Raw genomic sequence first — 15132 nt, forward strand, 5'->3', positions numbered from 1 at the left:
TAATAATCTTTATTTGCCATGGAAAAATGAACCCAAAGAATGCCGAGCAGGAAAGCAAGTCATAAGTCCTAACTGAATGCAAATGTTTCCTCTTACACAAGTACGTGAACAGAAACCTCTTGAAGAAAATAATAACCTGGCTCTGTTCATTGACCAAATTGTGGTCAAAACAATTCCTCAGTTACAGGCGAATGAAGCAGCAGGGGTAGGGGTGGATACTCGTGTACCCAAGCTACTAAAGAAGAAGCGATTGCAGCTTCCCTACCCTTCCGCACTTTCAATGTACATATAAATTAGAAAGAGAAAACGGTTTTAGCAGTTTCAACAACTCAGGAGAAACAACACTGCCAGCATCAAAGAAACCCATCTTCCAAGAATTAAGGCTTCACTTGCAACAACTTGTTTCACAGATAACCACAGCTTCTCCCATTAAATGCCATGAGAATCACTCTCCATCCACTCAGAAATTTGATCAGCATCTAATCATGATGTGTATTCAAAAGGCTGAGGTGGCTGGGGCTCCTCATCTACTGCCATGGCTGATGCTGCAGCCTGCTGTCCAGTTGCTGATCCACTCGCCGGTGATGCTGTAGATGAGGGCGTGTCTGTGAGAGACAGCACCTCAGGTTCAGTAGGACGCAAGTCTTTCAGGAGAACAAACCCTGATGGAGCTAACTTCACTGGGACATATCTGCTTTCTTCCAGAAATTTAATGAACTTCTCCTGAGCAGGAACCACCCTCGCTGGGTTGGTCAAAATTTCAAAAGATGCCTCAGGCTCCGCCTTCTTCTCTGAAGGACTATCAACCTGCCAATAAATATTCCAAAAAACATATAATAATTACAAGGCACAAACAAAAATATAATGCTGTAGCTCATGGTCATAACAAGCAACCAATACTGACCAGAACAGCTTATAGAACAAAAACAGATTCAAAATTTAAGTGGATTTTTTAATTCTTGGGTCCAAATGAAACTCATCATCACCATTTCCTAGATAACAGTAGAGTGCCAAAACCAAATTAAAGCACAGCAATAGATTTTGATGTGTTTTTCCTTTTATTTTTTCAATTTTTTTATATTTTATTTCAGGACAAAATGGAACAATTGAACCACAGAAATCAGAAAATCAAGGATTAATAATGAAAGAATTTTGCAATTTTTTTTTATAGCTGTAACTCATGGGTTATTTAACAATTAAATTATGTCAATTCCAACTGGGAAAAGGAAAAAAAAAGGGAACACACCCAAAGTTCCCATGTAAGAGAAGGATGTAGTGCATGCATTGATACAGTCAAAACAGATGGTATGTGATATTTACCTGCATAGAGTCTCCATCCTTCTCAGCAGAGGATTTTCCTCTTCCAGAACTTTGACTGGTAGATGAAGACTCTGCCCCAGCTGACTTTTCAGCATTACCTTTCTGTTCAGCTTCTTTTTTAGCCCTAGCTTTGGCCTTTGCTGATGTTGATAAAACTGCAGTGGGGAGCTTCACAGTAGATGTAGCAGTGGGCACGGTGGTTGGTCGAGGGTACTCAAACAGTGAAGGTTTTGCATGAGATAAGAACTCAAACCTTGGGACTTTCAGGTCATAATTCAGTCCAATAAAAGCAGTGGGTGAGAAGGACAGGCTAACAAAATAGATAAGGGGATACCAATACCAGAACTGGCTGAAAACAGCAAGACCAACAACCGCAGTCACTTTATCATGTTTTGTCTTAGAAAGCAACCTTATGGTCACATTCCTTCCACCAGCATCCAGGATTCCCGAGGCCAAAATTGCTCCCATCTTGCTCATGGTGTCTTCATGCTTGTCAAGAATTATTTTTTCCAATTGTCGCCTGCAATTAAGAAAAACAATAATAATAATAATAATAATAATAATAATAATAATCAGGAGAAGAAAAAAAAAGGGGGAAAAAGGTGACAATGAGCTAAAAAGGATTTTTTTATAAATAAAAAATTGTAAATAATAGTGCAACCTGAATCTGATATGAGCATCACAAGAAATAAACATAAAATAATAAAATAACAAGCAGCAGCTAAAAAGAACATAAAATGTCGAAAAAAATGGGTGCAATACCTGAAAGTTCCAACACGGGAATCACTACTTTCACTGATCTGGACCATAACCATAGCCATTGCAATAAGGGCACCTTGACGAACAAAATCAACAACATCTGATGTCAGAGGCTCTAGCAAAGATATTGCCTCGCTCAAGCCAGTACCAGCACAGGAAATTCCTACTGCAAGAGCAGCACCATATCGAACATGTGGGTTGTAGGACTCAGATAACAAGGAGACAATTCGAGGAGTCTACAATTCAGCAGCACCATGGGATCATGCAATTCATCATACAAAGAAAAAATTGACAGAATATCCAAATGACAATTTCAATAGAGAAGACTAGGAAGCAAAAAGAAAATTTGGGAACACATTTAGATCCTAACCTGCTCTGGTTCGGAGTATAGGACAAACCCAAGTGCTAGAACAGCAGTTCTTCTGACATCATCACTCACATCTGATACAGCAAAGTGCAACAGCTGGCGAATGGCCTTGTTGTTTGCTGTTCCTTGGTAGGCCAAGGCCAATGCATACATACCACCATAACGTAGTATAGGATCCTGATCCCTAGTCATCTGCTCAATTAATGTGTCAGCTTCTTCTTCTCTTCCATACACCGTAAGGGCTATTCCCAATGCTAAACCCCTGTAACACAGAGTAGCCATATAAACAAGAGGACAAAATAAATAAAGCAAAGCCCCAGTAAAACACCCAAACTGTAGAAAATTTTACCTAATAATCTTCTCATGCTGTGTCTCATGTGCATAAGTAAGCATCTCACTTGCCTTCTCACTTGCAGTACCAACCATTAGTAAACCCATACTGATGCCAGCTGCTTCACCAGCAACAGCACTGTCAGTATAGAGCACATTTTTTATATCGTCATAGACATCTTCATCAGCAGTCCCAAGAGCAGCTAAACCAAGACCCAAGCATGCACCATGCTGTATAACCTGCACCAACAAAATATTTGACCAATTTGGATTCAGTATTGACTTGTAGATTGCTCTAAAAAGGCTAGAACTGTATTATAAAAGTAAACACCTCAACATTGCTACTGCGCAAGCTATCACGAAGGAATTGCTTGATTCCCTCTCCATGGTTGGCATGAATCAGACCAAGAGCATAGAGGGCTCCACCTTCTGAGTATGGACTGCCACCACCACCAGCCCCACTCTGAGGCAAGTAAGGTGCCATCAGTGACCTTCCCTGTTGCAGGTGGCCTCTATGAATCACACCTAGCCCAGCTGTTGCACTGAACTTAGCCCAATTTGTGGCTCTGCTCAGCCAGTCCTGTAAAACACAAGACAATAAGCATGAACAATAAAGTGAAAGGAGCATCATGGAATAAAAGACAAAAGGAGGGTTAGAAGTTCAACAAATCCCACCAGATTCTCCCTGAGAAATGTATCCACTGTTGTCCCAGCATGCATAATTGCATTAGCATAAATTGTTGCACTGTGGCAGACACTATTTCTCATCTCAACAGATTGCTTTATTGTCTTTAGAATTAGAAGATCCGATCTAAGTTCAAATTTCAACTGGCGTGAGAGTCTTATCATAACTTAATTAAAAGAGAGCGAAAAAAGCATTTACAAAATTTAACATGGAAATTCCAAAGATAGAAAAAAATGAGCCATCTCACTTGTTATGACTATATAAAAACTGTAGAGTCAATTGTATCAATGTCTCTCCAGACAAAACTCCCTTGATTTTTGTCAGTCTCTCAGCATATGATGCTTCAATAGGATCCATTTCATGCAGACTCCCATTAGAAGCATGAGATCCATCTGCCATCTCAACATCCTCTGAGGCACCAGGATTTCCATTTTGAGTAGAATCAGTATCATTGTTTCCTGGCTGCACTGATTCAGAAGGTTGAGACCTGGGATTCGAAAGGCGATCTCTCACATTCAAGAGAAAAGCTTGGTGCTCATTCTCTACAAGATCAAAGGCTATTTGAAATGCCAGCAGAGCATCATCTTTATTTTCAGAACGAAGGAGCTTTTCTAATATGCTTGCAACACCTTCAGGTTCATCCAAGAACATCAGACACTGGCAAATACTCAAATAATCAGGAGATGGAAGCTTTTGATACACTTTAACAAGACGACGAAGAACCTGTGGAAACAATTTTAGAAGGATCATTCTACAGATGTTGCAAAAATATCTTGATATAAAAGATCAAGTTGGAACAGACTTCTATTTTTTCAATCAAGCAATCATCATAAGCAAACAAGTGAAACAACTACTAAAACCTACAAGTAAAAAAACCCATGTGTTAGGCTTATAAACATCTTGGTCCCTATCCTTGCACTTAAATACTTAAAAGAGTTTCCTTTCTTTTATCTTTGCAGGCCTATCTTTTCTTTGGTTCCCTTTTTTCTTTGTATCTAAGGACTTTCCTTGCTTTCATGACCAATATATTGAGAAAAAAAAAACTAGGAATAAAATGCTAGTGAGAGTGGAAAATTGCACATCTCTTGATAGAAGCATAACTAATAAATGAAAGGGAACATAGAAGCTGAAGCATCCGGAAGAAATGCTGGAGAGGGCAGAAGATCAAATATCCATACCTAGAAAACAGTCGATAGAAAAAAAAATGATAGAAACTGAAGCATAAACCAACCAAGGAAAACAGTGTGCATCTAGACTATTTTATTAGTCTTGAATGATAATAATGATTACTATTATAACAATATTCTGTTGATTTAGTTTCCAACACATTTACTAATTAAAGGTAAATTACTGATTCACTTTCTTCACTCAGCCAATCATCTCATTTACAAAGTGACATGGGAATTATTGCCTTGACATCACCATTCTCGCATCACAAGCCAACTACCAACTGCCAAGTGGTCTTAGAATCGAGAAACCAACATGATAGCATCAGCTAAATATCCGGGATGTAAGGTGGATGGTTTTGAGAGGAGATCAACCAACATGCCTAATGAAGTAATTTTCTTGAAAGAGCCATTATTCACAATAAACAAAATGAACCAACCATAGCAAGAAAACATATATTATCATGACAGCTAGGATCTGATGGAAAACATAAAGCATTAAGAACACATGGTTTGACAGCAACGGTTTGAGCGTCGATTATAAATCTTCAGTGAATAGACAAGATTATCCCCTTACCTCATGGCGATATTCTCTACGATTAACAAAGGAATGAGAGATGTTAATGCAATATGACAGAGTTCCATGAACATTATCACTCCTAGTGATTGCTTCCTCAAGTTTATCCAATCTTCTGCATTCAACTGCCATTCCCATAGCTTGTTGGTATCTTCCATCCACAATACACCTAAAAAAAGCAACGGTAAGACAAATAAGAGAATACATAATATAGAAGGGAATAAGTAGAGGTCTACATACTTATCCAACATTCTCTCCACAATTGCCTCCAACCGAGGATCCACCAGCGCTTCATTATTTGATTCTGCTGCCTTAGACTTAAGACTGGCATATTCATCTATAGCTTTAGCTAAGAGGAGAAACACAGTCCAAAACGTAATGTCAGTAAGCCACAGCCTTACATTTATCTAGATTTTTCCATCATTAATCCTACTTCTTAACAAATCAAAGCTTCAAAAGATATCCAGGCCATAATCAACTATTCAATAAAGTTGGTTTATCAAATTAAGCCTTCTTAAACTCCCATTTACATCCATTTCATTGGTAATTGGAGTTAAACCACATGCAATTATGATGACTCCATGATGAAATCAGTGCAACATGCCAATCATTCTTACCAAGAAGAGTGTGTACATAATCAGAATCCTCTGAAACATCAAATAAGGGACCAGCTCCAAGTGCGTACGACAATGAGTCATTGAGCTCGCCTAGGTAATAGAAAACCTGCGGGCAAAAAGGTGTAACCAAGGTTAAGAGAGATTTAGGCACATAAAGTAACATAGCAAGAGTGCCCAATTCAATATCGTAGTTTCATTGCACTGAGTAGTATTCACTATCTGATGGATGCAATAGTCTACTTATGGATACAAACTCAATAGTTCAGTTATGGATGCAAATTCGAGCTTTTAAATTATAAATAAGTGGATTTAGATATTTGTAAGGATCATATAAACCTCAAGGAATTTCTTCAACTCAATCAAAATAGCATAGTAACTCTGACACATTTCAATAGTAATCCAGGCTATGGTGCTACTATTATCAGCAAACAAAATAACAACAGTGTTGTTGAATATAATGAATTTATAGTGTACAATCTTTCCTTTTTAATATAGGTCACATGTATGGTAGTTAGGACTCCTAGCCTTGTATATATATATATATATTCTCAATTGTAAGTAGACACAATGAATGAGAATCAAGGTTTTCTTCTCTCTCTCTCTTAACATGGTATCAGAGCCAAGGGAGAAAACCTAATTCTTTCCAGTTTCCCCGTGTCATCAATTCCGGGAAACCTTCCTGTGACCGTGTTTCATTCCGGTCACCTTCCCCAGACCCCAAAGCTTTCCGGTCGGTCGAATCATCGTCAGAAAACGCTTTCCGGTCCGTCGAATCTTCGTCAGAAAACATTCACCGCCGGCAACATTTCCGGCGACGTCTTTTTCCCACACCGCAAGGAGCGCCTGGAGGAGATCTCCATTTTTTCCCAAAGCACCGGAGCCAGAAAACCACCCACGCGCCAGCCACACGCGTTTTTCCGGCCGGCGCGTGAGGGCGCGTGAGCCACTTTCCGGCGACGCGCTTCCTCCTCCAACCTCGCCTGACGCCGACTAGCCACCCTTCATACCTGTTTCTGCCATCTGAGCCCTGCACGTGCCTCTTTTGGGGTTCTTTTGCCTCCGTCGGCCCTCCAAACAGTTTTTCCGGCGTCCTCCGGTTATTTTTTCTCAACCCCAATCCCTGCACGTGCCTTGGGAAGTGTTCTTCTACCTTTCCAGTGGTGTCACGGTTGTTTTTCTTTTCCATTTGGTCTCTCACACGGGCGATTCTTCGGTTTTTCCTTCTTTAGCCGCATCTGAAGCCGTATTAGGGCTCTCTTCGATCCAAATATACTTCATTCTCTAGATAAGTGGATATGGCTACTAAAACTTCCATTTTTTCCTTTGTCATATCTGGATCTTCTATGATTACTTCGGAGAAATTGGTTGGCAGTGAAAATTATCTTTTTTGGTCTGCCTCTGTTGAACTTTGGTTTATGGGACAAGGATATGAGGATCACTTAGTTACACAGGAGGCAGATATCCCTGAGGTTGAGCGCGTACAGTGGAGAAAGATAGATGCCCAGTTATGTAGTGTATTATGGCAATCCATTGATCCCAAGATCCTTCTTCATCTTCAGGCCTACAAAACTTGTTTTAAATTTTGGACTCAGGCCAAAGGATTATACACGAATGATATTCAGCGTCTTTATAAGGTGGCTTCTGCTATTATCCATATCAGCCAACAGGACTTGGATCTATCTACTTATATTGGCCATATTGCCTCTCTTAAGGAGGAATTCTTGACTGTGATGCCTCTTACTCCTGATGTTGGGGCTCAACAAACACAACTTGATAAGTTCTTCATGGTCCTTACTCTTATTGGCCTCCGTCCGGATCTTGAGCCTGTTCGCGATCAAATTCTTGGTAGTTCATCAGTCCTGTCCTTGGATGATGTGTTTGCTTGCTTCCTTCGTATCTCGTCCACTCAGACTTTGCCATCTGATAGCATTTCAGATTCTTCTGTGTTAGTTTCTCACACTACCTCTCGAGGAGGACGCAGTGGTAACCGAGGTAGAGGCCAACGTCCTCATTGCACCTATTGCAATAAACTTGACCACACTCGCGATCATTGCTATCAGTTACATGAACGGCCTCCTCGCACTGCCCATGTGACCCAGTCCTCTGATTCTCAGCTGCCTCAGCCTCCGAGCTCCTCCGCATCTCAGGCATCTCAGGCTTCTGTTGCCTCTGTTGCCCAGCCTGGTAATGCTTCTGTTTGCCTTACCCACACATCTTCTCTTGGACCCTGGATTCTAGATTCTAGAGCTTCTAATCACCTATCTGGTAATAAGGATCTTTTCTCCTCTATTACTACTACCTCTGATTTACCTACTGTTACCTTAGCTAATGGTTCTCAAACTGTAGCTAAAGGTATTGGTTTGGCCCTTCCTCTGCCTTCTCTACCTCTCACTTCTGTCCTTTATACTCCTGAATGTCCTTTTAATCTTATTTCCATCAGCAAAATCATTCGTACTCTTAATTGCTCTATTACCTTTTCTGATAAATTTGTGACCTTGTAGGACCGGAGTACGGGGAAGACGATTGGCATAGGACGTGAGTCTCAAGGCCTTTATCACCTCACCTCGGATTCATCTCCTACAATTTGCATTTCCACTGATGCTCCTCTCCTCATTCACAGTCGTTTGGGTCATCCTAGTCTCTCCAAGTTCCAGAATATGGTCCCTCGTTTTTCCACTTTGTCGTCGCTTTCGTGTGAGTCATGTCAGCTTGGGAAACATACTCGTGTCTCGTTCCCAAAGCGTTTGAATAATCGGGTAAAGTCTCCTTTTGAACTTGTCCACACTGATGTTTGGGGTCCTTGTCGGACTGCGTCTACTTTAAGATTTCAGTATTTTGTCACTTTCATTGATGACTATTCTCGATGTACTTGGTTATTTTTAATGAAAAATCGAGCTGAGTTATTCTCTATTTTTCAGAAATTTTATGCTGAAATCCAGACCCAGATCAATATTTCTATTCGTGTGTTACGCAGTGATAATGCCAGGGAATATTTTTCAGCTCCATTTACTTCATTTATGTCTCATAATGGGATTCTTCATCAGTCTTCTTGTGCTCATACTCCTCAACAAAATGGGGTAGCTGAACGCAAGAATCGACATCTTGTTGAGACAGCTCGTACTATCCTCCTCCATAGTAATGTTCCTTTTCGTTTTTGGGGGGACGTTGTTCTTACCGCTTGTTATTTAATTAATCGTATGCCCTCCTCTGTTTTACATGATCAGATTCCTCATTTCCTTCTCTTCCCTGACCAACCACTTTATTTCCTTCCTCCTCGTGTCTTTGGTTGTACTTGTTTTGTTCATATTCTCACTCCTGGACAGGACAAGCTTTCCACCAAAGCCATGAAGTGCCTCTTCTTGGGATATTCCAGACTTCAGAAGGGTTATCGTTGTTATTCCCTTGAGACTCATCGATACTTTATCTCCGCTGATATCACTTTCTTTGAAGACTCACCATTCTTTTCCACCGCTTCTGAGTCTTCCTGTTTCTGAAGTCTTGCCCCTTCCCATTGTCTCCCCATCTTATGTTGTGCCTCCTCGACCACTTCAGGTTTATCATCATCGCCCTCGTGTCGCTGCTCCTCTCCCTTTTGCTGAGGCACCTGCTGACTCACTTCCTATCCCTTCGGCTTCTCCTGCCCCGGCTTTGCCTTCTCCTGATGATTTACCCATTGCTATTCGGAAAGGTATTCGCTCTACTCGTAATCCTCATCTTATTTACAATTTTTTGAGTTATCATCGATTATCTTCACCCTATTCTGCTTTTGTTTCTGCTATATCCTCTGTTTCTCTTCCAAAGAGCACCCATGAAGTTCTTTCCCATCCAGGCTGGCGACAGGCAATGGTGGATGAAATGGATGCTCTACACTCTAATGGCACTTGGGATCTTGTTGTTTTACCCTCTGGTAAATCTACAGTTGGCTGTCGTTGGGTCTATACAGTTAAGGTTGGTCCTGATGGTCAGGTTGATCACCTTAAGGCCCGCTTAGTTGCTAAAGGTTATACTCAAGTTTATGGTTCTGATTATGGTGACAAATTCTCCCCTGTTGCCAAGATTGCTTCTGTTCGCTTGCTTCTCTCCATGGCTGCTATGTGTTCTTGGCCTCTTTATCAGTTGGATATTAAAAATGTCTTCCTTCATGGTGATCTTGCTGAGGAAGTTTATATGGAGCAACCTCCTGGTTTTGTTGCTCAGGGGGAGTTTGGTTTAGTGTGCAGGTTACGCCATTCTCTATATGGCTTGAAATAATCTCCTCGAGCATGGTTTGGCCGTTTTAGTTTTGTTGTTCAAGAGTTTGGCATGCTTCGCAGTACAGCAGACCATTCAGTTTTCTATCATCATAACTCCTTGGGGCAGTGTATTTATCTGGTTGTTTATGTGGACGACATCGTCATTACAGGCAGTGATCAGGATGGTATTCAGAAACTAAAGCAACATCTTTTTACCCACTTTCAGACCAAAGACTTGGGGAAACCCAAGTATTTATTGGGAATTGAGATAGCTCAATCCAGTTCCAGTGTGGTCCTTTCCCAAAGGAAGTATGCTTTAGACATCCTGGAAGAAACTGGTATGTTAGACTGTAAATCGATAAACACACCTATGGATCCAAATGTCAAACTTGTACCAGGACAAGGGGAGCCTTTAGGAGACCCTGGAAGATATCGACGGCTCGTAGGTAAATTGAACTATCTCACCATTACTCGTCCAGACATTTCTTTTCCTATGAGTGTTGTTAGTCAATTCCTACAGTCACCATGTGATAGCCATTGGGATGTTGTAATCCGCATTCTTCGATATATCAAAAGTACACCACGCCAAGGTGTGTTGTACGAGAACAGAGATCATACTCAGGTTGTTGGTTACACAGATGCAGATTGGTCTGGCTCACCCACAAATAGACGTTCCACTTCAGAGTACTATGTTTTTATTGGAGGTAATCTAATATCTTGGAAGAGTAAGAAACAAGATGTAGTGGTCAAATCTAGTGCTGAAGCTGAGTATCGAGCTATGGCTTTGACAACATGTGAACTCATATCGTTGAGACATCTTCTTCGAGAGTTGAGATTTGGAAAGGATGAACAGATGAAACTCATCTGTGATAACCAGGCCGCATTACATATTGCATCCAATCCAGTCTTTCATGAAAGGACCAAACATATTGAAGTTGACTGTCACTTCATTAGAGAGAAGATCGCATTAGAATGTGTTGCTACAAGTTTTGTTAATTCAAATGATCAACTAGCAGACATCTTCACTAAATCTCTCAGAGGTCCTAGGATTAAATATATTTGTAACAAGTTTGGTGCATATGACATATATGCTCCAGCTTGAGGGGGAGTGTTGAATATAATGAATTTATAGTGTAAAATCTTTCCTTTTTAATATAGGTCACATGTATGGTAGTTAGGACTCCTAGCCTTGTATATATATATATTTTCTCAATTGTAAGTAGACACAATGAATGAGAATCAAGGTTTTCTTCTCTCTCTCTCTTAACAAGTGCATTAATATTCTCTGAGTGCACAATCAAACTTCTTAAAATTTAAAATACAACTGAATTTTTGTCGGCGACATAATCTCCCTGATTCCCTGCCCCTCAACCATAGCAGATGGATCAATGGCTTTCGAAGCTAGTTTCCTCAGTTATGCAGTCAATACAGCATGTCGGATGGTGACAGGTTCCAGAAACAAGGCACAAAAGATATTATGGCTTCATGGACGTTTTGACAGCAACATCTAGCCACAATGAGCATGCCATGGAAGATGGTGCAGCTGATTGATTCATGTATATGCAGGTGGATATTCTAATTACCATAGGAACTGTCAGAAGCTTTCACAGTCATTGATTAAGGAATATTTGCATCTTTATTGTTGATGGAATTCATATTATACCCAGTTCAAACAGCAGTGCACAAGACCATGGAAATGGTGTCAAAATCCAGTCTGGTGTGATAGTCCTTGTTAAAGAGCAAACCTTCATTTGTGTCAAAAACCAAGACAAAAGCATGGTAATTTTTAGGACTCCTGTGTCTATGCCCAAGACACGAAAAAAAATTACCCATGACACTAAGAATAGATGAATGATTCCGAATGTTCTACTCTTTTTCCTTTCTTGACAACAAAGAGGGATCTTAAAGGCCTCAATTGGGATAACAAATTTTTACAAGAAAAAAGTCATCCTGTTGAAAGCAATATGACAGATTTAGTGAGAAGCATTGATTAAGGAGAGAATAAGGTGGTTCTGACCTTTGAAACTAGCAATGCAGCAAGTTGCCTTTGTCTTTGATCAAACTCTTCATCTTCATATAAACTTTCTCTGGATAAAAATATAACACAACTATCATTTCCAAAAGGCTAAACAATTCACATGTCAAATGTATACAAATTTTAATTTTTATATATAAAAAGCACTAGGAGTTCAACAACACCAATTTCGAATGAGAATTTTTGAAGGAACAGTTTGAATTTATAACAACGGAGAGAAGAAAGATTAGAACAATGAATATGTGAAATATACACTCAAGAACAAAGAAATTATGATTTTGGTGAATCTAAAATGCCAAAAATGTAAAAAAACTCAACCAAACCATCTAGCACTAAAACCCAATAGGGATTAGGATACTTCAAACTTGGTATAATATCTCTATATTTGAATCCTACTAGTTGATGTTTTTTGTCAGCCCATCCTGTGTTAAGCATTGATACTGATGGTTGGAGCAAGCTTTGTAGGAACCAAGCATAGAAGCTGTCACATAAAATACATACATTGTAGTAAAAATTGCCACCAAACAGCAGAACTTGATGAGCCCTTTAAGCTATGTTTGGTCCTAAAAAATCTGAGAGAGAATGCACAGGAAATAAAATAAAGAGGAAAAGTAGATGATAAAAATAAAAAGTGAAAGAAAATAAAAAATAGATTTAAAATTAATAAATTATTTTTAGATGCTACTTCAAACTCATTTTACTTATAATTCCTCTTCCAATAAAGATTAATAATTTTAAAATGCATTTCTAACTAATTTTAATTATATTTCATTTTCCTTTATATTTTAGATGGTGAAACCAAACATGAGAAAATCATTCTTTTTAGCATTTTTTTCTTTCCTCGGTACTTTCGGGAACCAAACATAGCTTTAATAAGTTTGTCATGCTCTTTTCTCTTTCTTAATGTAATTAGAGGCGTTTGTAGTGTATCGTACATGAAGAAGATGGCATCAGGAAGACCAAAACACAAAACCAAACAACCATATAAATCAATAAACAAGAACAACAAGAATAAACCATATCTGTAACTACAACATCATAGAGTTGTAAATTTACAATATTTACAAATTTTTTCCTTCCACGACCAAAATCAGGACAACATAAATCTGAAAGTTAATACTATGAAATACACTTTCCTTAAATACTGGTTGAATCAAATTATAGAATGGAAAGAGAGAAAACGTTCATCGAGAAAATTACGGAGAAGGATAAGAAACCAAACAAATTTCATTAGTAGAAAATTACAGCAAATGAGATTATACTGCATACCTGAATCAATTATGAGAAACAAAACACATAAAAAGGGGGAAAAACGTGAATTTCTTAATCAGTAAGAAATTGTTGATTCAAACCCTAATTCGAAGGAACAAATAGATGGGGAGAGAGTGAGAGAGGGAGTACATGATGGGTACGCTGGTGGAGATCTCAGGCCAGAAATAGTCAACGAAAGCGTTGAGATTGGAGAGTGCGTGAAACTTGAGCATGGGATGGCTCTCGTTCAGCATCGCTAAAAGGCCACCGGCGGAGCTCACCTTCGTCGCCATAGCTGCAACACCGAAGTCTAGGGTTCCAAGTCTCCGGGAGTCTTGGCTAGGGTTGGCGCTTACGAAGAAAATTTAGAGATGTGGAGAATATAACCAGAGACAGGGGTCGAATTGATGGCAAAGTGTAATAAGCATCATCAGCTAGCAAAGGTGTTGTTGTCTTGTGGCTCACTCCCAATGGCTTCCACGCGTTTTTGCTCACAATGAACTTCTTTCTAAGATGAAAGATACGAGGGATTCGTCGGCACTATCGAAAGGGAATTGTGGCGGTGGATGGTGTGTGGGGGACTGGGGAGTTGTTCAGATACTTTCTTTTTCCTCAAGAAACGGTATTCTTCGGTCTTCACTCTTCAATTCCTTTTACCAAACTTCCCATTTTTTGCTTTGGTGTTGTTCCAAGCATAATAATAATCGTTATTAAAATGAAAAGTATTATAGAATTTATTTCTCTTACATCCTTAATATTTAGGTTGTGTTTGGTTTTTATTACTTAACTGTAAATAGAATTTTAATGCATTAAGTAATAGAATATTTATTTTTATAATATTTTATTTTTATTAAGTATTAAAAAGTAAATAAAAATTAATATGTTACTTTTTTTTATTTAGAATTTTATTTTATTTTTAGCAAAAAATTTATAATAAGTCATTAAAAAAACAAACAACACAAAGTCTAAAAATAAATTGTTTTCAACAAAAAAGCTAAAAAAACAAACATCCTCTTAGTACAAATATAGTTTCAAATTTGATTGGTTAGAATCACTATAAACTTATTTTATCTATAAAGTTTATTTTTTAGGATTTGTTAAACAAATTCCTAAAATATCTCTAAAAATATATGTATTTTTTTTTATTAAAACAAGAAAATATTATAAACAAGAGATATCAAAACAGTATCAAAGTATAAAGGAAGTATACAACAAGCGCCTAAATTTAGGAACATCCCACCGGGGTTAGTCGAACCAGACAACCAACTTTGCTACATATGGAGGATAAAAACCCCAAAACAACCTAGACCAAGCGCATGGATTACAAATAAAATAGTTGACAACCTTATTGTGGCGAAGTAGGCTTTGTAATTGTGGGCAAAATTGGGGTGGAATTTGTCAGCATGATTGAAAATTTAGAGGCTGAGGTGGAGGTTTTGTGGGCAACTGATCATTGAAATGACCCGTTTGGGAGAGAGACATTAGGGTTAGGGTTTGATAAGGGGAGTGACAATGTAGGATTTAAGGAGGGTGGAGTCCATAGTGACAAGGTAGTGGTACAATGGGTGGTCGTTAAAGGGATCCATGGTGGCACCAACGGTGGTGGAGGGAAGACGGACATCGAAGATTGAGTGGAGAAATGAACGAAAGAAGAAGGAAGGCTAGGTAAGGGTTTTGAGGGTTTTAAATGAAATGACCCTTTTACCCTCCACTTAAATAGGTTATTTGGAGAACACATGCTACTATGTCTAATTAAAGTGACGTCACTCAAAAAATGTATATTGTATGCAATT

The 15132-nt window shown here is 39.0% G+C and overlaps 1 protein-coding gene across 1 annotated transcript; it reads right to left on the reverse strand.

The window, feature by feature from the left end:
* Window positions 1–119: 119 nt before the first annotated feature.
* LOC100260616 (26S proteasome non-ATPase regulatory subunit 1 homolog A) lies at window positions 120–14024 on the reverse strand. The gene is made up of 13 exons (XM_059738377.1): window positions 13490–14024; window positions 12071–12140; window positions 5822–5927; window positions 5445–5553; window positions 5205–5373; window positions 3709–4184; window positions 3452–3587; window positions 3108–3356; window positions 2796–3016; window positions 2450–2708; window positions 2083–2315; window positions 1321–1840; window positions 120–807 (listed from the first exon to the last, which is right to left on the reverse strand). The coding sequence occupies exons 1-13, from the start codon at window positions 13630–13632 to the stop codon at window positions 484–486; spliced, it is 3015 nt and encodes a 1004-aa protein (XP_059594360.1). The 5' UTR covers window positions 13633–14024; the 3' UTR covers window positions 120–483.
* Between the last annotated feature and the right edge of the window lie 1108 nt (window positions 14025–15132).

Source organism: Vitis vinifera, chromosome 7 (genome assembly GCF_030704535.1).
Source record: "Vitis vinifera cultivar Pinot Noir 40024 chromosome 7, ASM3070453v1".
Lineage (NCBI taxonomy): Eukaryota > Viridiplantae > Streptophyta > Magnoliopsida > Vitales > Vitaceae > Vitis > Vitis vinifera.

Coding starts and splice junctions, on each gene's coding strand:
- LOC100260616 (XM_059738377.1), bottom strand. CDS start 13,632: ATGGCGACGAAGGTGAGCTCCGCCGGTGGCCTTTTAGCGATGCTGAAC. Junction 2,316..2,449: donor TATACTCCGAACCAGAGCAG/GTTAGGATCTAA, acceptor GCTGAATTGTAG/ACTCCTCGAATTGTCTCCTT. Junction 1,841..2,082: donor TCCCGTGTTGGAACTTTCAG/GTATTGCACCCA, acceptor TCTTAATTGCAG/GCGACAATTGGAAAAAATAA.